The 23,933-nt window shown below is 45.7% G+C and overlaps 1 protein-coding gene across 1 annotated transcript; it reads left to right on the forward strand.

Moving 5' to 3' along the window:
- The first annotated feature begins 229 nt into the window (after positions 1-229).
- akt1 (v-akt murine thymoma viral oncogene homolog 1) lies at positions 230-23,933 on the forward strand. Its single transcript, XM_079216972.1, has 13 exons — positions 230-357; positions 12,856-12,984; positions 14,502-14,613; positions 14,919-15,045; positions 15,578-15,709; positions 15,849-15,914; positions 16,462-16,530; positions 16,686-16,811; positions 18,529-18,657; positions 21,691-21,905; positions 22,090-22,177; positions 22,402-22,504; positions 23,744-23,933. The coding sequence occupies exons 1-13, from the start codon at positions 312-314 to the stop codon at positions 23,821-23,823; spliced, it is 1,422 nt and encodes a 473-aa protein (XP_079073098.1). The 5' UTR covers positions 230-311; the 3' UTR covers positions 23,824-23,933.

Below are 23,933 nucleotides of genomic sequence, written 5' to 3' on the forward strand. Positions count from 1 at the left end.
TAGCCTGTGGTTTGAGCACATCCTCTACTAACTGGGCCATAAAACACTAAGGTCCTCTCGATTCCACTGCCTCTCCTCTATTATGTTGACCTGAGGGTTAATATTCAGACAAGTGGAAAAATCTTTCACCTCAATATGGGGCTAATTTTTTACTCTTCTTTAACTAATAGGTAACCACCATTGAGAAGGGCGGCTGTAAATCCCAGGACCTCGTCTCCAGGCTCTTGCACAGAGCTGAGTGAAGGAAACTTGGTAAACAAAGCTGTGTCTCTCCCTGCGGGAAACCTGGATCCTCCACCCTGCCCACCAACATGACCAATGTGGTGATTGTCAAGGAGGGATGGCTGCATAAAAGAGGTAAATGCAAATATAAAGTTTGTACTTCGTAGTTTGACTCTATTTGTAAAGAGTTTTATTTTGTATTCAGATTGTTTCAAATGCAACGCCACAGATTGCACTTCATGGTTTCTTTTGTGTATTCTTTTTACAACTGTAGTTATCATCACCTCATGTACTAGAAATCCCAACTGTGCAACCTGTTAATCAAGCTGGCAAAGAAAGAATATGCAAATATTTCAATATGCCTTGTTGATGCATGGATATACCTTAAACCGCAAAACAAGTACTTTGTTTTATGAATACATGCACATGGCAGTTTGTATGTACTCACAAAATACATTGCGTTTTGGGGCATAAATGGTGTACACTTTACAAATGCACATTATCCTCATTCCTGAGGTACTTGGATTAGCAAGACTTTACTATGGTGCACTATTGACAGATGTATTTTCTTAATGCTGCAGAAATATATGAACAGAATGACATATGTGCAGGGTGATTGCTCATTTTTAAACAGGATTTACGCAAGATCTAATGTAAAGAGCCATGCAGTTGCAGAGTCCCTGGTGGGCCCCATTTAGCTGCTCTGACAGTGCTGCGTGGCGTGGCATGGCTCTGTGTCGGGCGTGAGTCCTGTTGTTTGGAAGAAGCATTCCTCACATATCTGCTGGCTTTGAGCAGCTTTATGTGTGCATACTAACTCTGCCTTCAAACTGCAGCTGCCTCACGGAACCCACTCCACAACCACCATGGACAAAATAGGATAAGTAGCTTCTCCAAAACCACTGAAGGCTCCCAGGCCCAGTGGCAAGGAACGAGGCTTTTAGTGGAAAAGAGGAAAGACTGTGACTCAGGGGATAAGGTGATGGGAACAGGTCACAAGGGGGGGGGGGGGACAGTGTGCCGCTCTAGTGTGCCCCCCTCAAGGCTTGGGCTAACAGGCTGCTGTTTTAGGGAAGAGTCGGCCTGGTTCGGCTCAATTGGTCTCAGGCAGACACACCCTGGTCCTTCCAGTGAGTGAAAGAATAACACGTTGGATGCTATTTGTTTTCCATTTGCAGATGCACTGTTGAGTAGTTGGAAAGTAGATGACAAAAATGTAGTTTTATCCAAGCCATAAACAAGGATTTCCTACAGTTCTTTTTAAAATTTGACAAAGCAAAATTGATATGTAATTATGTAGCTTTCTATCATGTTGGCGGCTTCAGGGGCAAACTGCATTTTTGTGTCAGGACTGTCCTTTCTTTGGCATGACAGACAAAAGTTTGGGCTGAAGTGTCCTTCATTCTGTAAATCTGTATACTCAGTTATTTCCTGGTGTTAGTTCCTTCCTCTGTATATTATTTGTGCCACACCTTCTGCAGTACTGACGAGAATGGAATATTCGAATGGAGACATGTGGCAGGAGAGACACACAACGTTATAGCATTGACAGCCTTCTACTTGAGACACACACACACACACGCACACGCACACTAAACAAACAACCCTTCAGGAATAGTGAGTTGGCATGCTGTCGCAGCCCAGCAGCTGTGCCCTGTGAAATGTCACCCAGAGCTTCTGTGTTTTGATTGGAGAGCGTCCACCTGCCTCCTTGACAGGAAGGCTTTTAGTGTCGCGTCACTGTCATGTGGTCTTTGCCCCAGAGCCACTGCACAGAAGGTGAACCTGCCATAGCCCTGTCTTGCTGTCCATCACCTCAGCCAAGAAGCCCCCGCTCAACCACCATCATCCCATGTTGCACCTTGAGTGTAGCTTTATTGTGTGGTGGCGCCACCCAAGTGACTCACATCTCCATGTGGGCGTAATAATAAATGGCTTATACCGCTTCTAAGTGTGTTGAGCATGCTCATTACTCCCATGTGTGCACTCAAAACACCAATTTAATGTTTTACAAAAGATAGCCCTCCATATTTCCATCAACATTTTGTGCGTGTTACATGGACACCATCTAGCACCAAACTACTTTCATATTGGACTCGGCAAAAGAAGGTTAAAACGGTTCAAATGTGGCCTTTTCCTCCAATAATGACCATTTAATGGTGCTACATGATGAATGGATTTAATGGTGGGTCAGTCGCATGAACAGAGCACAGCAGCTTGGACACATCCTCTACACACCCATGTCATTCACTCCGATTATTCATGTTCAGCATGCACGTGTAAACTCTGTTGAGGCTCCTGAATGAAAGTAGAGCAAGCATTGTGCCTTAGTACCCTGTAAACCCCCCCAGTAGAGCTAATCTGTCATTAGTGCTGCAGATTCTCAGCCTTGAGGTGCTTTGCACATTTGTTCCAGACAGGCTGCGCTCAGTGAAATGATCTCATTCTGAAGGACACACCTTCAGACTTTCTCCCTAAGCTTTGTGCTGCAGTAATGTGTCTGGATTGTGGACACTGCCTGGGACGTGTTGTTGTGACTGTTATCTTGGCTGTCTGTTTGGGAAGGACAGTCTTGGAATGCAAGACAAAGCAGCCGACTAGGTCGGCAGTAGTTTGTACGTACGTCTGGACATGCAAATGTTTGAGTGTATGGACAGTGTGAAGCATATTTGTTCAAAAGTTACTCTGCCAGCAGGACATTACCCAGTGCCCTTATGCACAGACCGCATCACAAGTACAGGCTTGCTAAAACACTGTAACTTTGTTACTATCACAACCAGTTGTTATGCGTCCCCAAATGGTACTTCCCTTTTAGATCCTTCACAGAGTGCACCCACACACTTTGAATGTGCCTACGGCCTCTAGTGGCCACAGAGACCGAGCAGCATGTTATTCCTTTTTGCAAGTGTGTTTTTCCAAAGTTTCCATCAAAGCCAGAGCATCATCAGACATCAAAGAGGCAGATTGTGGGTTCCCTAGTTTCCAGGGAAGTGCTGCGGCCAAGAACCCAGTCAAGCTCAACAGAACAGCGCTCGCTTGTCCTCCCCTCTTCCCTGGCCCTTGTTTGTTTGACTCATTTGCTCCCTGACAAGTATAAAGAGTCGGCCCCTTCGTTAGGCTAACGAAGGCCGCAACAACTGTTGGATTTGGGTATCACGCTCAGCTGGCTCTGACTCGTGAGAGGAGGGGTGAGAGAGGGAGGAGAGACAGAGGGCACATCAGTAGAGATAGCGAGGGAAACATAAAGAGAGAGTGAGACAGAAGTTGAGCAGCGTCTTTGTGATGTTCCCAGAACATTGCTCAGTGACCCAGTCGGGCTCAGGAGAGGGGATGGATGTTGTGTGCGACATGCCACACGGACCCTCTCGCGGTCCGGAGCTCATCAGCCGATTGGCTCCTTTGCTGGTCACGCGGGCTGAAGGACGGCCATGAGCTGCTCCTCTAAGCGAGACCTTGTTGGCGGTCCAGGAAATTGCATGAGACACAGAGTGGGAATGAAAAGGGGGGGAGAGACATCGGGAAAATGTATGCATTGTTTTGTGAAACACCAGACACGGTAATAACTGTGACTCAAAACTTTTTTTCTCTTCATCTTTTGCATATCCGTGTCTGATGCATCTGGCGAACAGGCGTCTAACAATTCAGCCAGAATTTTTTACTTTAATTCTCTCTCTGCATTTGTGATCTCAGTAAGGGAATGTGGTGTTCCCCACACAGTTGCATGCTCTTCAAAGGAGCAGGCCCTCCTGATTAAGACTCATGACGCTGCAATGCTGACTGGCTGCCAGCTCTGCTGCTCCTACACATCCCCTCATTATGGCTGTCATGGGCCACACACTGCTGCAGCACAAACACAAACACACACACACCTTACGTACTGCAGAACTGGAGCAATACCTCCTCCAATTTGCAAATATACGCCTATGTTGTGAGGCTTTTTTACATAACAAACAAGTCTCGAGTGCAATTAAAGCTATTAAGTCTTTTTTTAAGTGGATCCCAAAATGTTTATCTTGAAGCTTATAGATAATGTCATGGTAATAAAGTTACCTTAATTAGAAACAAAGTTATGCAATGCTCTACTACTTAAGTAATGTGATTGGACTATTTATATAGTTTAAAGTTATATACATAATCACACTTATTGTGTATCTCCATTTGTTAAGTACAAATTAAAGAGACTTCTGTCTTTTTTTTTTTTTTTTAACCGGTTGATGGCCACTATTCAACTATACTAATGTCCAAAGATTGAAAAGTCACAAATAATACAACTTACAAAACTCCATTCAGCCAATTTGCTGAGTACACCAGTGTAATGATTTTCATCATTTATACAGCAATTCTCTCTCACAAGTTATTAAAAGATATAGAATTAAAGAAGAAAAGATATACGATTCCTACAATATTTATTACAACCAGTGAACAATCATGAAAGGGCAATGTGTGATAAACGAATCATAGAAGCTAAGGAAAAGATAATGGGGATTTTTGTAGAAGGCAAAACTGAGTAAACTGGGGGATATAATTCTGAGCTGATGGGTAATTTAGTGGTTTGACTTAAACTAATATATGTAGCATATATAACTTTTTGCGAATTACTAAACAACAGATTACTTTAAGTTTTGATAATTGTATATCCAGACGCTACCAAGTTGATCACCAGCCGAAGCGCCAGGCCGGTCTAGCAATAGAGCCCCCGTCGGCGGGGTCCAGCAGCAGAGGGTGTCGCACCGGGAAGCCAGCGCGCTGGCCGGGTGTCTGGCCGTCAGCGCGGACCCCCTGCTCAGGTAATGGGAAGCAGTCTTCCTGCTAAATGTGGTGGAGAGAAGTAAATTACTGGAGCTCCAGCTGTCGGCAGACAGACAGGCTGGCATGGTGCGGGCACCAGGAGGCTGAGGGATGTGGCACCTCCATCGCTCGCCTCCTCACGACGAGCCCGCTGTGAGCTTACTTTGCTGTGTAAAGTCCGCCTGCTCACCACAACTGTGGCGTTCGGCAGCGCACTCCGTCTCTGTTACTTCTTAATCCCACATTCTTCCTCTTCTCCTCATCTCTTCCAAGTCCCCTCTTTTCTCTCTGCCGCTGTCCGCCCCCACCAGTTCACCCCCTCTTGGTCCTCCCACTTCCAGCGCACTCTCCTCACCCACAGCTCCACCATCCTGTTGCTAGGATAATGACCCTGCTGACAACTCAGACCCATGGCGGAAGCGGCTATGGACCAGCGAAAAGCTCCCAGTCTCTGACATCAATCACATCACTGGCACCTCTCTCCAGTTTAGGGAGGGTAGGGGAGACGAGAGATAATGGGGATGCTCAGCTGTCTGCAGACCAAGAGTTGACAGTACCCTCAGATATGGCCTCCACATCCACATCAGCTTATTGTGTTACTCTAAACATATTTTAAAAGTTTTTCAGAGGCCTTGCAGAGAGGTTTATCATACTTTTAGAATTATTTTCCACAGCTGTCTCCAGAAAAATAAATGCATCCTCTGGATTAACTCCTTGATCGTTTGAGGGTGTTTGATCTTACACTGGTCATTGAGAGTTCATTGGCACTAATTTGCTCTAAATAATGTGTGTTTATTTGTTTGCCACGCAGTAACCCAGTTAACTAATCCATGGACTGCTTGTTTACCCAGGGAGAGGGGGCAAATCTCAGCCCCAGTGAGGCAGGGGGGAACTTCCCACAGTGTCTCTATGGTAATCAGCAGGTGTCACTCACCACGGAGAAGAAGTGAGGGCTTTCTTACGAGCGTGAGAAAGAAGGGCAGCCTCCATCGCACAACCCCCATCCCCCGTGCTTTTTTTTTTTTCCTGTTTGGGTAGCAGCGGCAACCGCAGTGACAGAGAGAAAGAGAGAGAGAGAGTGAGGGATAAGGGGACGAGACAGAGAGGGCTACATTGGAGGCCGGGGTGGCCCTTCCCCGCAACCTGTTGATGCTGCTGCCAAAGCCCTGGCAATGGAGTCCCCCATCCAGCTGCATGGGAGAGAGAGAGGGGCCAACAAAAGAGGTTTGGAGAGGAGGGGGATGTCAGGAAGACATAAAGAGAAGGGCAAAAAATGTAGGAGCCCATACTCCTGGACAGTTTAGAATGGCATATGAGCCTGGTGCTGCCTTATATGGTCACAGTGAGAGAGGCAAATGGGGAGATGGGTGCCCGGGCAGCACGAGAAGCCCAGCCCAGAGCGCTGCGGCTCAGAGCAGCCGCTGGTGTGGGGCGGAGTCTTTGGTTGCTGGGGCTCAGTGGTGACCCCTGCATCAGGGAGCCCCATCTCCTCTGGAGCGGGCGGCTCATTGAGATGCAGGGCACAGGGTGGCAGGCCGCAGCTGCAGCCTACAGGCAGAACCCAGCAGAAAAGGGCCGAAGGGATGGCGGGGGCAGCTGAGGAAAAAACAACAAAAGGCGCAGCCCGCTCCCTCCTCCTCCTCCTCCTCCCTCGCTTTGGAGTTCTAATTCCCTAATCCTCAACCTCCGCCTACCCCCCCTTCTCATCCGATTCTCACCACTCAAACACATACACATGCACAGTTCATGCAGTTACCACTGGCTCCCTCCCTTCCATCCCCAAGCCATGAATGGCCAGACGGGGACAAAACCCAACAGCAGCCCCCTCAGGAAGTCCAACCACTGGGTGTGGGCACTGAGAGGCGCATTTTGTCTGACCCTCCCTTGGTTCCTCTCAGTGTGTGTGAGTGCTTACATTCAGTCACATGTCTCGTGTGTGCATAGTTTATCTCGTGGCAAATGATTGAGGTGGGCCTCTTTTTATTTATATCGTTGTTCTTGAATTTTTTTAAAATTCCTTTTGAAGTGGAAAGAGACAGGATAGAACAGGCGGAGAGAAAGGGATGACGTGCAACAGAGCTGTTAGTTTGGACACATTGTAAGGACACTGTGGCCTCTCCTTTTTTGGGGGCCGCACAATGAATGCTGCATGATGTGTCTTATTAAAAGCCAACAAGCCACAGCAGCTGGGACCTCAACAGACAGAACAGGACGCTCCTCACTAACCTCTGTCACTCTCTCCCCCTTCTGTCTGAAGCCTTCCACTGTTTTTTTTCTTTTATTTATTGACCCCTCTGAGTCTGCCTGGCCAGCCCTTACTGTTAAGGCCTCATAAGCCAAAGTTGAACTGGCGTCAGTCACAACAAAACATGAATGTAAATTTAAATCCCTGTGGGTCCTTGAGGTCTCGGGTGAAACCTTTTTAGATGTGTAACGTTACACACAGTCTTCTGATGATTTCAACATCTGTAATACGATTCACTTCTAAAAGATGGTGAAGAGATATCGTTGATAACGGTTTACCTTGTTTTAAGTTAAAGTTGGCTGGGGTACTTTTTCAAACTAATACGCAGAGACAGGCAGCGAGTTATGATTTGTAAAACAAGATGATGCTCCACAATGTACAGCTGTGGCTCTACCTGGTTGTTGGTGTATGTGTGTGTTTGGGGTATAGAGGGCGTGGCGGTGACAGGCTGGAGCTGTCCGCACACAGGGCCATGCAGCAGTTGGCAAATAAAGATGAATTCTGTTGTGTTTGGCAGCGGTTCTTCGTTCATTATTTTCCACTTTGCCCAGCGCGCATCCCAGACCTCAGCAGCTGCTTGTCATGTAAAGACACTCTATCAGGCCCTGACAGCTCCTCCCATGCACACACACACGGTACGCATGGCTCATACACACTTCACTTGAGCTCACACCCCCGCTCACAGTCCTGCATATGTGGGGAACATATGTAGTGATCTGTCTCACTACCACTCCACTCAACTCTTTGCGCACTGCGTAGCTTTTTCATCCCCTCTCGTTCTCTCATCTGGTGTCAAATCCTTCTCATAATTTGATTGAGTTCAGCCACATGTCTGCTGTCACACTTGACTTTTATTAGAAAAGCTTTAACTCTGTGGATTTCCTCACAGCGAAGTGTGTCTCGGCAGTTACAGTGAGACCGGACACTCGAAGGAAGTTTTCTTATCTCGGTTGTGGTCAGTCTGCCTGTTGGCCAGTTTCCTGTTTTGAAGAACGTGTTGACTTCAAAAGGGTTTAGTTTACATCAGTGATGATGGACTGACTTAAAAGCAGAAGGCTCTCCACTGTTATGAGTCCCATCGTCTTTTGTCAGCAGTCTGCACTGTGTTCCTCACTGTACACAGGATGTATTAGGGGTCTACTCTGCGAAGCATTGAAGTTAAGTCCCATAAAATATTGAAAGCAGGGATGGGGATCAATTTATTTGCTGGTCTATTACAGTTTAATATAATGCTTTTTCCACATTTCCTCTCCTAACAGCTGTCAGTTTCACTTTCTTGTCATGTCAGTGCAGTGTGGAAAGTAGAACTGAATAGTAGTAGAAGGGGAAATGGGTGTAAATAGGAAGCTGACAAGGGTCATCTTTGTTGTTTATGCTCCGAGCGTAGACTGTGTGCAAGGCGTTGCGCTTTAAAGTCACACACACACACACACACACACACACACACACACACACACACACACACACACACACACACACACACACACACACACACACACACACACACACACACACACACACACACACACAGACAACCGGATAGAGCTGCTTCCACTGTTGTCATGTGACCAGGTTTGTGGTCACAAACGAGGAAGTTGCAGTGTCCTGCTGTCTAGAAAGAGCCTCATGGATGTGCATCGCAGTTTCAATTCTTGGTGTCGCATCTGTGTGTCCGTCTTTGTGTGTCGGTGTCGTACGTGATGATGCAAGCATAAAAATAAAAAAAGTCCTTTTATTTATATCCACCCATGAAAAGTGCGAGTTTCTGCAGTTACAGTATCACAGTAGCTGTCATTAATCTCAGGAAGGGTTTAGACCTGGAGTGTCACATTCCTTCATGAGCTTGTTTTCCTCCTAGTGTGCTTTGTGTGGCCTCGCCCCAGTGACCGTGCCGACTTGTCATGTCCTTAATAATACAGTAACATCATTCAAGAGAGTGACAGTTGTTTAAAGGGCGAGTGACTGAGACTGGTGAGCTGGCATCGTCATCTTCCCAACACCCATGTGACCAAGGCCACCTCAGTGACGGAGAATGTCTAGCTAGCTGACACGAGCCGTGCCATGTGCTGCTGCGTCACGAATGACCACCCATGCTACTGCTGGTGGGTGCTGTGCGTCAGTGGAGCTGGCAGGAAGGGCTCAGAGGCCTCCAAAACTGGATGTTGTAATCCTTTAACACACAAATGCCGTTCACTGCTCACAGGGCAGTGTGCACAGGATGCATTTACACACAAGCACATACATGCGTACACAAACACCTGTCTCTGCCCATTAGCATCTGAGTACTATGATGTATAAAAGGTCTTCACTCATTCTGGAAGTGATTGCTTCTGCCAAACTGAAACCTTTGAACTGAAAGTTTAGTCTCCACATGCAAGACGAGCATGTACCTTTTGGTCATGGTGTCAGGTAGGAGGCTGATTATTCTGTTTCTGCATTGTGCACATACTGTCCTCACTGTGGGCTGGCAAGGACTAAAGCTGGGGGATATGGGTCAGCCAAAACCTGACCACAGAACGCGGCACCAGCTGGGGCCCAGCTGAGGAAAACAAGGATTGGTATGGAAGGCTCAGGAGACTTTCTGGCTGCAGTGTAAAAGATTTAGGCAACTTATGTTTGTGTTGAACAGACTCTTGGTTTAAGTCACATTTGATACTTGTATGGCGACATACACTCCTAAATGGCACCTTTTCTGTGCTTGAATTATTTCGATTTTATGCTGAAGTAAGGGAGTCTGCAGCTCTTGAAGGCCTATGATAAATAACGCTATGCGTGTGGATTCTCTGGAGACCAACTTGTACGTGACATGGATGACTGATGTGGAAGTTGATTGGTGAGGCTTGTAGTTTAAAACGGCTCATCACAGTAATTGTGTTGCATTGAAACAGGCATGAGGGAAATCCACTAAACCGATTCCGGCCGGTGTGTATTTTAATTAGGACAGCACATCTAGTACAAGTGGCTTTGTTGGGAAGGCGTCAAGAATGACAATCTGAAGTCGAGTTAATTTCTAAATGAGCTACGTTTGGTGTAAAAACACTTACTCTGCAAAAAAAAAAAAAAAAAAAACGATATAAACCTCCCCCTGTGCCATGATGAAAAATGTAATAACATATTGGACATCTGCTGTGGATTGAAGACTTAAATATGTTGTGCTATGAGGCAGATGTTTCCCCTACTGTTGTGATTGGTACCACGAGTTTGCCAGTGGTAGTAAATCAGGTGTTTTTACACATGGATGTTTGCTTTGGGATAGATTGATCACTTGGAAGGTGATGCAAAGACAGCCGGCATTACAAGGCCTCATCCTGCTGTAGGTCAACTAGACTGTGCCTCTCCAAAGTGTCCTTTTCCTGTCCTTCTCACTTTGTGTTGACAGAGAAAAACCATATCGAAAATGTCCTATTTTGGTTTGCAAAGGCTCCAGAAAGTGTCTGGTGATTTGTCTGACATTTTTTAAGGGAAGTTATGCTGGCAACCGATAACTTTTCACTTTCTTGGTGAGCAAATTAGAATTTTATTCCACATTATAGCGGCTTTGGCTCAGTGGATAGAGCGGGACATCTTTTAACCACCAGTTCGGAGTTTGATCCCCGGCTCCTACTATACAGTATGCATGCTTTATAGCAGACCGCTGCTCCTAAATGCACATGATGATTTTTTTTTATTGGACTTAAATTCCTGTGTTCCTATTTCAATGTCCAGTTTCCCACTTTAATATTAGGGGGAATTTGCTATCCTGGTCTTATTAGTTTGTTGCTCATGCTGTAATTTACACACACACACACACACACACACACACACACACACACACACACACACACACACACACACACACACACACACACACACACACACACACACACACACACACACACACACACACGGTTTAAAAGAAGCATGAAGAGGAAGTTAATCAATTTGACGGTGCCCAAAGTTACAAATCTTAAAAAGTACCATTCAGCCAGTGTTGTAAATTCTTATCCTCTCCTTAAATATTTGATCACGACGAACACTAAACAGTGGAGACATTTCTAGCTTCTCTTCCAATCTGCACCGTCTCGGACTGACATTATCAGTTTCATCAGTCAGAGGTGTGGGTTTGAAGGATGGTAACAGAAGCTCATATTGACAGATCTCCTGCCGCCCCCCTGCAGACACACTCACACCCTCTCTCACACACGCCACACTTCTGTGTTAGAGGAAATGGGGCAATTAAGGACAGCTTGCTACAGCTCTGCATGGGGTTAATATGCGGCTCCGTAATTAAAAATAAATTACACTTTTCCTGTATAAATATTCAAGTCCCTCCACTGTGTGCCGCTGCCTTGTTATGGTATGTAAGCTATTTTTCCCTCGTCTGCACAACATCTGGCGCAACATTTCCTGAAGCATCACCGGAATAAATTGAGTTTTGTCTGCCTACGAGAGATTCATTTGTGTGATGCTGTGTCTAAATGAGTGGGATGCACGCGCATGGCCTGAAGTTATGGGTGTTGTCCAGAAAATTGGAATTGTGGAAAGTTTTATTCGAAAATCAATTTGAGGCTTTGGCAAACATGACGTGGGTGTTACGAAGTGATTGATAGAAAAGAGGCAGAAGAGTGGTTGCGGTTTATAAAACTATTAACTAAATATGGAAACCCTAACTCTTTAGCTGTGCAAAATTTGATAGATTGCATCAATCGGTGTCATTCGAGGCAGTGTTGTTTGGGCTGATGGCTGCAAATTTGAAAATGCAAAAAATCTGGGTGACTGGAGAGAAGGGAGTTTACCAGACAACTGTAGCTTGCTCCCAATATCTCCTTTTGGCTTTCAGAACAAGGCTACATTAACCGCTACTAGCATAACACACCTGCATCTCCAGCTGAACTGTTGCCCGTCAAGTTGCATTGTGGGTATTGTAGGTTCCAGGCTTCAACAAGGAAGAAGAATGTGTGGAATAAAAAAAGACATTTCTGCTTTTGCTGATTTTGATACTTCTTGTTTTAAACTGTCCATCTTGAGACCAACAGTGTTCTAGGAGTTCAATGCTAAATTGACGGAGTTAACTATAAGTTGATTTTCAGCTCTACGTTGTCTAATTAGAGCTGAGAGCCTAAATGTAACTTGACAGTTTATGGAAAGGGTAGGAAGACGGAACGCGTTTGGACCATTTACACATTCACTTAGAGTCTACATATTGCAAGTGACTGCTGGAAAGGGGACAGCCAGGGCGGGGGGGGGAGGGTCCTGACTCCACCATTTGTCCTGCAGCTGACCTACACTAAAAGAGAGATGGGGACACAGTGGTCATTTTAGGGAGCACGAGTGAACAGCATAGTAATTAGATTGCGGGAAATGGGTTGCACCTCTGGGAATTAAAACATAGAGAGAAAGGACAACACTGTTTTGTCATTAATCATGAAACCACAATGTAAACAAAATGGTTGCGCAATAGTCAGCAATTTTCGGAATGTGAACGTATGTGATGTTTCTCATTTAAGGTTTGTCTGTGAGCAGAAACACTCTGAAAATCTCTCTTACTTTTGTCACAAGTAAAATGTCTCGTCTCCTATACAGTAACTAAGCAGTGCGTTTCAATCTCTTTCTCATATCAGGAGAATACATCAAGACCTGGAGGCCACGGTATTTTCTCCTGAAGAGTGACGGTACATTCATCGGCTACAAAGAGCGACCACAAGATGTTGACCAGCTGGAAACCCCCTTAAATAACTTCTCTGTCGCACGTGAGTATCTACTTCAGAGAAACCATTGCATTTTTCCCCCCTTTGTCCCTTGCAGCTTGTTTTACCATATTTTGTTTCGGCCCTTTGTTTTGATTTGCATTGTTGTAACAGATATGTTCACATACTTGTTTTTAGTTTTACATGTTTCTGGATTCTCTATCCACCCTGAAAAGTGATTATTCACAGGGAACAAAACAGCTGATCAAAGCATATCCAAGTGCCTGTGAGGTTAAAGTATGAAGAGGTTATAATATTATCACCAGATATACCTTCATCATTGTATGTCGCTGTAAATGGTTATGAGTAGAGACATGTAGTCTCATCCCAACAGCTTCACTGCTAGTTTCTTTCAACAAGGGCACTGCTCCAGGGCAAAGCCGACTTTGTAACTGAACGAGCATGCAAGAAGTCTGGCTCCTTGTGTTAATGTATCGGATGCCATTCCTCCCCCTCCCCACCCGAACTCTCAGTTTTTATACTGACAGAAAATAACAAAAAGGAAATGCCCAGAGCAGCCCGGCCCACTCCATCTTCACATCAGAGAAAGTTGCTGTGATAAGCTGTGCAGATGACTGAACACAGCAATTAGACAGCATACTGTTTGTTTAACAAAATGTTTCCTCTCCGACGCTCTTGAGTTATCGTAGCTATTAGCCGCCTGATTTCAAGTATTTATCTGGGCGCCGCTTTGAGGCTCTGTCTCCATCAGCGGCTTTGGTTTTTGTCACCACTGCGACCCCACCACGGAGGACACATGGTGCGCTGCTGCTGACGGGGCTGCTGCAGCTGGATTACATATTCAGTCTGATGGAGCCATGTTGGATCTCAGTGGTGGTCCACTCTCCTGTCCTCCATCTATCAGACAGAGGCCATTTTGTGTCACGTTTTGACATATTTGCTGACATGTTTCATTTGGGAACAGATGTTGATCTGAAGGAGGTGCAGATGGGAATCTCTGCTTTCTAAATTCAGTTATTAGACATTCGTGAGTAATTGTTTTGGCAAACTGCTTACAAGACAATTATTTGCTGCAAAAAGTGAGAATTGAGGGTAACAGAGGGAAAGGATTTGATGATGTGCTTTATAAGAATAGTTCAAATTGATCTCCCGCATATGACATGCTCTCTGTTCACTGTCTTTGTGTTTCAGAGTGTTTTTGGAGAAAATTCATAAATCTTTGAAAACAGTTTAATTGCAGAATGATATTAGAATTTGCATTCATTAATCGATTCATTTATTAATTCTAGAGTTTGGGATTGTATGTAATTCTACACCCATCAAAACATATAGTAGCAAAGTTTTAATGGGGCTGACAAGTTAAGGATCGGAGTTGTTTTCCTCCACCAAAGTGCACCTGTTCTTTTCCAAATTGGCCGACAGTGTCTGTTCGGGTGGCGATAAAGATAAATGGCTATAACTGTGGGTCTGTCTCTCCCCTCTGCTCCCCTACACACTGGCCCTTCTCGCCATCTCCTTCCCCTCACCCCCTTCCTCCCTCCCTCCCTGACTGTGGTCAGAGTGCCAGCTGATGAAGACGGAACGGCCCAAGCCCAACACATTTATCATCCGCTGCCTGCAGTGGACCACTGTCATCGAGCGCACCTTCCACGTGGAGACCCCCGAGGAGAGGCAAGCAAGAAGCGCACACTTCTCAGCTCACAGAGCAGTAAAACACAAATCATTTATATGCAGATAATTTGCCCCTGTTGCTAGAAAACAGTTTAACAGCTCTGTTTTTCTAACATGTAGAAGCACTCACAAACATACACATTTAATCTTGTTATGCACTTGCATAAGGTCCACTGGCTACGGGGAGAACTCGCACTTGAAATTGCCTTCCTGTTGATAAGAAGACAATTACACGATTGGGCTGCTGGGCTTGCATGATGGTAAATGGGCTGATGTAATCTCTCTGCTGCCTGTCTCTCCCTCAGGGAAGAATGGACTAAAGTCATCCAAGCCGTGGCTGAAGGCCTGCAGAAACAAGAGGAGGAGATGATGGACTCCTCTCCGGACCCCATGGACATGGAGGTCTACCTGACCAAACCCAGGCAGAAAGTGGTACGGCCCCTTCCTTGCTTGTCTCCGCTGTCCACACATTGACAAACCTTAGTGGCCATTACCATAAATGTTTATGTCAACCACCTTTATTCTCCCTAGTTGACCAGTACTATACTCTTCCACCCAGCTCTGCCTTATTTGCACTTACACCACTTCAGCCCACCTTCCTTCGCCTCCCCCAAGCTACTTTCCCAACATCAGCCGTGGGTGGCTTAGCACCAGATAGTGTGTCCTCCAGGTTTCACAACCCCCACATGTGTCATGACATAAAGGTCCAAGGCCACCGGATTGGATGTCCCTCACATAACCATTTTCAACATTCTCCTTAATGCTGGGGTCAGAGGTTAACGGAGACACAACTCCATATAGGCAAAACTATTAGAGGAGTGGAAATTGCGTGATGGGTGAAATAGTGCCTTAAATGCTTCTGTGTTGTTGTCTGTGGGATTGTGTGCTCTGGCTAGTTAGAGCATGCGTTTGATAATGCTTCTGCTTGTAACCAGATTCTACTTTCTTTCCCCTGGCTCTCCAGACTATGCATGACTTTGAATACCTCAAACTCCTGGGAAAAGGCACTTTTGGCAAAGTTATCCTGGTAAAGGAGAAGGCCACAGGACGCTACTACGCCATGAAGATCCTAAAGAAGGAGGTGATCGTAGCAAAAGTGAGTGGATGCCAATAAGCAAGTAAAGGGGGGGAGAAGACACTAAAGGGAGGGCAGTGGAGCAATGACTGATACCTAAATGAGTAGCCATTGTGAGAGTTGCACAAACACTCTTTGTGACTTTTTTTTTTTTTTTCAGGATGAAGTGGCGCACACACTCACAGAGAACAGAGTCCTCCAGAATTCAAAGCATCCGTTCTTGACGGTAAGGAGCCCCTCCATATACCTAAACCAAACCTTATTTTAACTCTCAGAGATCCTCTGGAGCCTCTTCAATCCAAAACGGCAGCATCCATTCAGAAAGAAAGGGGCAGTTTTAGCAGGAATGTTTTGAAGAGCTGCTCTTACAAAGGCCGCAGTCGAGCTGGGCCTTTTATAGCAACACTGGACGTTCCTTCTTTTTCTATAAGTCTGAGGTGGGTTGTAGTGAAAAGCTCCCCCGAAATGTTAGTTCCAAGTGGTGGGGGGAGGCAAGACATAATGTGATGTGCTCAGTGCAATAAATGGGACCAATGTTTTCCACACAGCAGTTGTTGAAAAGGCTCAACACACTGGATACACTTTGCTGCAGTTCTTTTAAATGATCTTTCACTTGACATTTGTGTTTAAAAATGTAACTGACCGGTCATAGCTGCAACGTGCATTGTGATGTTTCATGTTACAATCGGCTGTTTTTTTAAATGTCAGCTTCCTCTTGAATTCACTGGAAACATCACCAAGTTCTGCTTTGAGTGTTCTCGTTCTGTCTGCAGGGACTGAAATACTCCTTCCAGACACATGACCGCTTGTGCTTTGTCATGGAGTATGCAAACGGTGGTGAGGTAAACCATTTTAACCATCACAAAATCTGCACCTGTAGGTGAACCAGAATACTGTTGAACAGTGTCACTGTTGCTATTTTCAGTGTACTAAAACAACTTCCTCTTCCTCTGTCCTCTGTCTTCTCACTGTCAATTTCTCGTTGCTTCCCCCTCAGCTTTTCTTCCATCTATCAAGGGACCGCGTATTCTCAGAAGAGCGGGCACGGTTCTACGGTGCAGAGATAGTGTCGGCGCTGGACTACCTGCATGCTGAAAGAAACGTGGTCTATCGAGATCTAAAGGTAGATGTGAAGACAAGTCTTCACTGTCCCTCATCCTCGTGGCCAGCCTCCCTTCTCCCCCCCACCACCACCTCCTTCCTTCCCTTCCTTTTCCCCCCTGCCAGGATATAAATAGGGTTTTCCTCCATCGAGAGCATTGGCAGTGACCAGGGTTTATTGATCTGCCTCCCCCAGATCAGTCTCCAGACCTCTGCAGCTGGAGGGAGGCTCGGTCCATACGCTTACTGCAGCTAGACGGAAATAACCACCAGTCCTGTTTGAACACATTGCCACCACCTCCCGTTATAGCATGCGCACAGTGTTCTAAGAGAGGGATTTTTGTGCACTTTATGCGTAATTGATGGCATTTTATATGTTGGCAGTACAGCACTATTAAATAACACAGAGACAATGTCCATCATCCTCAAGTAAAGACGCTGCAAGCTGCTGTTTTGTTTATTTATCCTTTTTTTTTTTTTAAAGCTACACAAAAGTCTAAAGACCAGATCAGAGATGGATTGAGTTTAGGAGGACTGTGGGGGGATATCGGTGTTGAAATGGACACATCTAGCCCCACTACTTCCAGCTGATAAAACTATAGCAGCCAGGTCAGCACAGCGCTCTCTCCCTCTCTCCCTCCCTCCCTCCCTCCCTCCCTCTCCCTTGGGTTTATGAGGCAGGCTCCCAGCCTGCTTGGGTTCTCCTGAAAATGCCAGGGTAGCAGGATTGGAGGATGTGCTGACTCTGGCTGGCGCTGCTGGCCACGTGTGAGCTACAGCTGCCAGGTGACTTTAACTGAGAGAGAGAGCGACGGAGAGGGAGGGAGGACACAATATTAAAAGGCTGTGCAGCCTCAAGTCATGACACTGCATGATGCACAATTAGTCAATTTACTTATATCACAAACAATATATGGTACGTTGTCATTAACCTGTGTTTACAGGAATTTTCTACTTTTGCATTACAGTTTTTATTCTTGGCTGTGGTGGAAAAGAGAAGATGCAATAAAGACCCATAGTAACAGATTTTTTTTAAGTTGATCTTTGTCTATTATGAATATTAGGAACTTGGGTATCAAGGGTTACCACAATGTTGCTGATTCAGTTCAAGATAGGGGCCCTTTTAACAGCTCACCTCTTTCTATCACCATAGCAGCAGATGGAAACACCACAATGCGCACATGACATATTGATTAATTCATTGATTTAAACAAAAAGATGGGTAACATAAATAATAATAATAATACTTTAATTTTATATAGTGTTTTTCTAAATACTCAAAGCCGCTTTACATAGGGCAGAGACAAACAGAACAGAAAAAAACTAAAAATAGAAAGACAAAGGAGCAAACAAAACAAACAAACAGAACATTTTTTGTACAAAAGACAACTGGAGAAGCTGTGCAGAATGAGTCATGGAGTAGAGGGTAGGGTGCAGGGTCATGTTAACATGAATGATAACATGAGGGGTAAGCAGTGATGAAATGTCATCACAGTTACTGGCATTATCTTTGCATCAAGAAAATGGCACTGATTGAGATTTAACTTTTGCCAAAATTTCTGAAATTCACTCAATACTTGAACACTTACCTACTTCACTTACTTTAAACACAGACCCACGTCGTTTTGTACTTTTATGAATGAATATTCCCGTCACCTCCCTCCTTCCTTGTTAACTCCTTAACAGTGAGTCATTTTACGAACATGCTAACACCTGTCTTGTTTCTATTTCCCCCTCAGCTGGAAAACCTTATGCTGGACAAAGACGGACACATAAAGATCACAGATTTCGGCCTCTGTAAGGAAGGGATCACAGACGGCGCCACCATGAAAACTTTCTGTGGGACGCCAGAGTACCTCGCACCTGAGGTAGTAACATGACAGTGATTCAGTCTACCTGAAATATTGACTTCACCCTTTCATGCAACAACGATTTTTATGTTTGCACATCCAGATGGATGACAAATTAAAGGGGAAAACAAACATGAAGTAACCTTTCAGGTCACTTTAGAGAACGAAACGTCAAAGTCTCTGAATCCCGGTGGTGGGATGAAAACTATTCTTCGATGGTTAGACTGAGGATGGCGCTGTCTTACATAGGACGTTAAGTGGGTTGAGATCAAATCCTTCAGGGATTCAGTACGTTTCATTCCATACCCGACTAACAACCTGAGATCCGTTTGATTAGATGCCGGACAAAAATGCAACGTGTGTTGTTGGGTATCAGCGGATGAGAAGCATGGGGAAGAAAGGGCAGCTGTCCCCAAATGCCTTTCTAATCTCCAGCTGAAGTCTGAGTTAATGAGTGTGCCGTGTGCCCAGGGCAGGGCAGCCTGCTCTCATATTTGCTGTATGGGGAGGGGTGTGGCTACTCCCTATTCCGTGCAGGTATGACAAGTGTTGGAGTGGGCTGTGTAACCCGATATTGCATTGTGAGTGTGGGCTGTGTGTGTGCGAGCGAGTAAGTACATGAGTGTTTGCGCTGGACCCTTGCCTGTTGCTGTAAAAATGTTTTCCGGGAGAAGGGTGTCCATGTTGACACAGTTGCCGTATCGTTGTTTTTAGCCTTCATTTGGAATTTTCTGGTTGGGGGGGGGAGCTGGAGGGGGTGATTGGCTGGCAGTGCCTCAGGAAACGTGAGCTTCCGTCCTGAAAAAAAAAAAAGAAAAGTTCACATTGGCTACAGCTGTTGTGTGTCACCAGGGGAGCCACAGCACCACTGCTGCCCTGGATGCCTCGCCTGACCCGGGCAGAGCCACAGCTATCCCACAATGCTTCAGGCGGCCTCATAGGAACACAACACATACCTGTTATTTTTCATCTGTCAGACTGAACCTGCCTCCGACCACCAGCACTAAACCATCAAGGCAAACGGCCGGGCTAGCGTGTGATTTATGTGATCGTGTCCTCCCTCACGCCTGGACAAATATAAAAGAAAATGTTTATTTTCTCTACGTCTATACGTACCTACTTATAGAGCCCCCCCCCCCCCCACTTGTCCATCCTAAACTCTGTCTGGCCCTCTTCGCTCCTCCACAGGAGCTACCGCACAGTCCATGACAGCTCCGGCAGCGGAGAGCGGGGAGACATCAGGGGGACGTTACCATGGCAACAGGGTCGCTGGCGAGCGTCTCTATGGAGCGCGGGGCAGGCAGTGTTACAGGTTGTTCTGCAGTAAACAATGACCTTGTTGTGTGTGCTGCACAGGAATGCTGTAACGTCTGGGAATATTCCACCCAGAGCAGGGTGGGGGGGTGGGGGGGAGAGACTCGATCTGCCGGACCAGTTTGTCTCTGGAGTAAAGAGTGGTACAAATTCACTTTGTCACTTTTTTATTAAGTAGTTACAAGAAGAAAAACGTTATTGGCTGAGGGAATTGGCTTTTTAGGGAATATCCACAAAGAAAAATGCGGACAGGTTTAATCTCGCCACTGAAACTGATCTGGATTCGCAATCGTGGAAGATTAATGGCTGTCAGTGAGGAACTTTGTGAGCATATAAAGTGCAGAATACAGAGCAGCAGCAAGTGTTGGTGCTTTTATCCGCTCTCTCCTCCCCCTGTCTGTGCTCCTTTGGGGCAGTGTAACAGTATTAGATTGGAGCTGGGGCCCAGGCAGGCAGGCAGGCAGGCAGGCAAGCAGTCCTGGTTACGTATATGAGGGATGAGCTTGGCTCCTGCGCTCCTGGCAGCTTCACAGCTGTGGCGCTCTTCTACATATATGGGGCAGCTGCGGGCCCAGCTGTCGCACGGTGTGAATCACACGACAGCGGCGCTGGAAATAGAGACGGCCCAGTAATCCTAGCCCCACACCGGCTTCACGTTACTCCCCCTGCCCTCCCAATCCTCCTCCTCGATGCTCACCACTCACCGCAGCGCCAGGCGGAGTGCACACTGCCACATGCGCGGCTGTGTGCACGTGCACACACACACACACACACACACGCGCAGTAGTTTTGTTCCTTTTACGGACACATCCGTCCATCTGTTTTCCGGGACCCTCTCTCCTGGCCTACGCACTGTTGTGTCCATATCTAATTCTATTAATCCGCCCACGTCTTTTTTACCGAAGTTTCTATTCTTGGGTCTGAATTGCCCAGCATCACGCTGCTCGAGGTTTAAGAGAACAGACTGTTCTCCTTGTCTTGATTTCACCTTCAACATCCGCCTGGCGAGGTATAATCCAGTACATGTCCCCGGAGACCTTGGAACAACTCCGCTCAGCAGCACATTAGTCATGCAACAGGTTGCGCTGTTCAGTGAGCACAACACTGGCGGATTTTGTCTCATTAAGAACTGTCGAGAAAAGTCATCCTATGGAAAATATAAGACGACAATATTTCCCCCTCTCTGGCTGGACTCTGGTTGTGCTCATTGAGCGGTTTGTTTGGAGGGCTGGTCTGTGTTTGTTGCCACACATTTGCTTATTTAAACGACCCACACCTCTGCTGCTTGTTGATCTGTATGTGTGTGTTTGTGTGGAAGGTCCTGTGGTGATTAAATATGCAGGGCTCCAGGGGAAACTCTACCCAGGCTCCTAATGTGAGATGTGAGTCAGGGCTGGCTGGGGCTGCCTCAAAAGACCAGGCCAGGGGGGAGAGCAGGTGATTTTGGTGGGGGTGGGGTGATGGGGGTCAGTTGCTTTCGGGTTGGTATAGTCAGCCTAAAGGGCTGCTGTCTTCACAGCCTTCTGATCTCCAAACACAACCTTATTGGTTGAACCCTGTCACCAAAAAGTCATAGCAACTACACCTTTTCTTTAGCTGTTGTACAAATATTCTGTGGAAAAGGTCGATGGAACATAATACCTACGTGCTATAACTCCTCCCCAAGTAGTTAAAATGGCTCATGAGCATCCCAACAGCTGCATTAAATAAACTTTTACACCCCTCTTCATCCCCAAGGTGCTAGAAGACAACGACTACGGCCGTGCTGTGGACTGGTGGGGTCTGGGGGTGGTGATGTACGAGATGATGTGCGGCAGACTGCCTTTCTACAACCAGGACCACGAGAAGCTGTTCGAGCTCATCCTCATGGAAGACATCCGCTTTCCTCGGACTCTCGGCCCCGAGGCACGCTCGCTGCTGTCCGGCCTTCTTAAGAAGGAACCAATGCAGAGGTCAGGCGCCTCTACTGCAGCTAGTAAATTGACTTGTTTATGACTCAAAACGTGTATTAATAATGAGTTTTCAGCTTTTCTTATGATAAAATAGATGGAAAAGTGAAAAGAACTGTTTTCGAAGCGGCAATAAAATGATCAGCGGCCGCACATCCTGATTTGGCCTTTTGTACTCGTCTTCCAGGTTAGGTGGAGGTCCAGACGATGCCAAGGAAATCATGCAGCACAAGTTCTTCGCGGGAATCGAATGGCAAGACGTGTATGAGAAGAAGGTCAGTTGCTTTGTTTCAACCTCCATTTTCTTGAAATTGTCATCACTGAAAGGACACCAAGCTCAGAAAAACATCACTTCCCCCAGGGATCAATAAAGTTGTGTCACTTCAAGTGCCACCATCGAGAAAAGACGTAGAATGCCATCAAGAGGACAACCGTTACCAAACTGACTGACGCCCCTGATGTGCCGATATATATTTGTATCTCTTCTCCTCTCCAACAGCTGGTCCCGCCGTTTAAGCCCCAAGTTACCTCGGAGACGGACACTCGATATTTTGACGAGGAGTTTACAGCACAGACCATCACTATTACGCCTCCCGGACAAGGTACCACCAAACCATGGGCTCCCACACATTCAGCACACTTAATACACACACAGTCAAATCATCAGACATTCCTTATTGTGATTGTTTGAGTGTGACAGTAAAGCAGATGTGACCTGAGCACAGGGCAAGAGAAGAAGAATTGCGAATCAACTTGTGTAATAAATGTCCCTCCACCTTCTGTGAGACTTTATTAAGAATGAAGAATTACACTTTCAATTCAGTCGAGACAAAAACAGACTTGTTTTTCCCGTGGGTTACTAAAATACTAAAGCTGTCAGGTTCATAAGAGTAAATTCCTTCTGTCATGAAGGTTATTGTGAGTATTTCCTCTGTACTTTGAGATGCATTCTTGGTGTGAGGCTTGAGTTAGTTTTCATAGGAGTTCATAAACGTGAGTAAGGAAAACATTCTGCAGGCGTACAAAGCTCCGTCGAGAGGAGTCTCCCCTCTCCCGGAGAGTCAGTGTCATTAATGCCGAGTGTCGTGTCTCACCAAGTCATGAAATGCATGTGAATTACAGCAAGTCTGTAAAAGCAGAGACAACCAGTATAAGAAAAATAGTTTGACTCTGATTTAGACTAAATCAAGTAAACTAATCAAAGAGTGGACATGATGGCCAGCCAGGTGCAGCATAAACGTTTTTTTTCACTAAGCAAGTACAGTCCAACAAGTTCAGAAAAGTGTGCCCACTACTTGTTACTGTAATGCAGCTTTTAAGATTAAGAAAAGTCAACATCTTACTACAACATTACGATAACTAGTCTGATATCACAATGCAACATTTTAACTCCCAGCTATAGGAATAATTAGATGAATATGTACTTCTACTAGAGTAGGTGATGTAGTTCAAATCCACAGTCACACTACTGTGTGTGTGTATATATGTATGTATGTATGTGTATATATATTATCCCAGTACATATCATTTACTGGAATATTGTACATTTTCTTAAATTGATTGATAGATACAAATAACAAGCCAATAATGTCCGTTTTTGTCTGTCCAGACAAATTAAGAAACTGCATCATATTGATGCAAAAGTCAAACCAAATTTGTATTTTTCCATAAAATGGTCTGCACCATTGTTCACAATGGTCAAACTCTTATTAATACACACCAATATTAAAGGGGGAGATGCAAAGGTATAAGTGTATAAGATGTATATGGTCTCACAGTATGTATTGTAATATCACCCTCGATAAACGATGAATAAGCAGTTGTTTGTCCTCTATCCTCAGAGGACAGTATGGAGTCATTCGACAGCGAGCGGAGGCCCCACTTCCCCCAGTTCTCCTACTCTGCCAGTGGGACGGCCTAAAGGACTCTCATGGATTCCCTCGGTCCCACCATCTCCCCTCACCCCACCCGACTGCACTCTCAAAAGACCGGGGCCACAGCCCCATCCTCCCTGCATTGTCTGCAGATGTA

The sequence above is a fragment of the Taurulus bubalis genome, assembly GCF_910589615.1.
Source record: "Taurulus bubalis genome assembly, chromosome: 4".
Lineage (NCBI taxonomy): Eukaryota > Metazoa > Chordata > Actinopteri > Perciformes > Cottidae > Taurulus > Taurulus bubalis.

What these genes read in the sequence shown, in the direction of transcription:
- akt1 (XM_079216972.1), top strand. Translation starts at nt 312, where the DNA reads ATGACCAATGTGGTGATTGTCAAGGAGGGATGGCTGCATAAAAGAG. An exon ending in AGTATGCAAACGGTGGTGAG is followed by an intron (nt 16,531 to 16,685) that starts GTAAACCATTTT and finishes CTTCCCCCTCAG; the next exon opens with CTTTTCTTCCATCTATCAAG. An exon ending in AAGAAGGAACCAATGCAGAG is followed by an intron (nt 21,906 to 22,089) that starts GTCAGGCGCCTC and finishes CTCGTCTTCCAG; the next exon opens with GTTAGGTGGAGGTCCAGACG.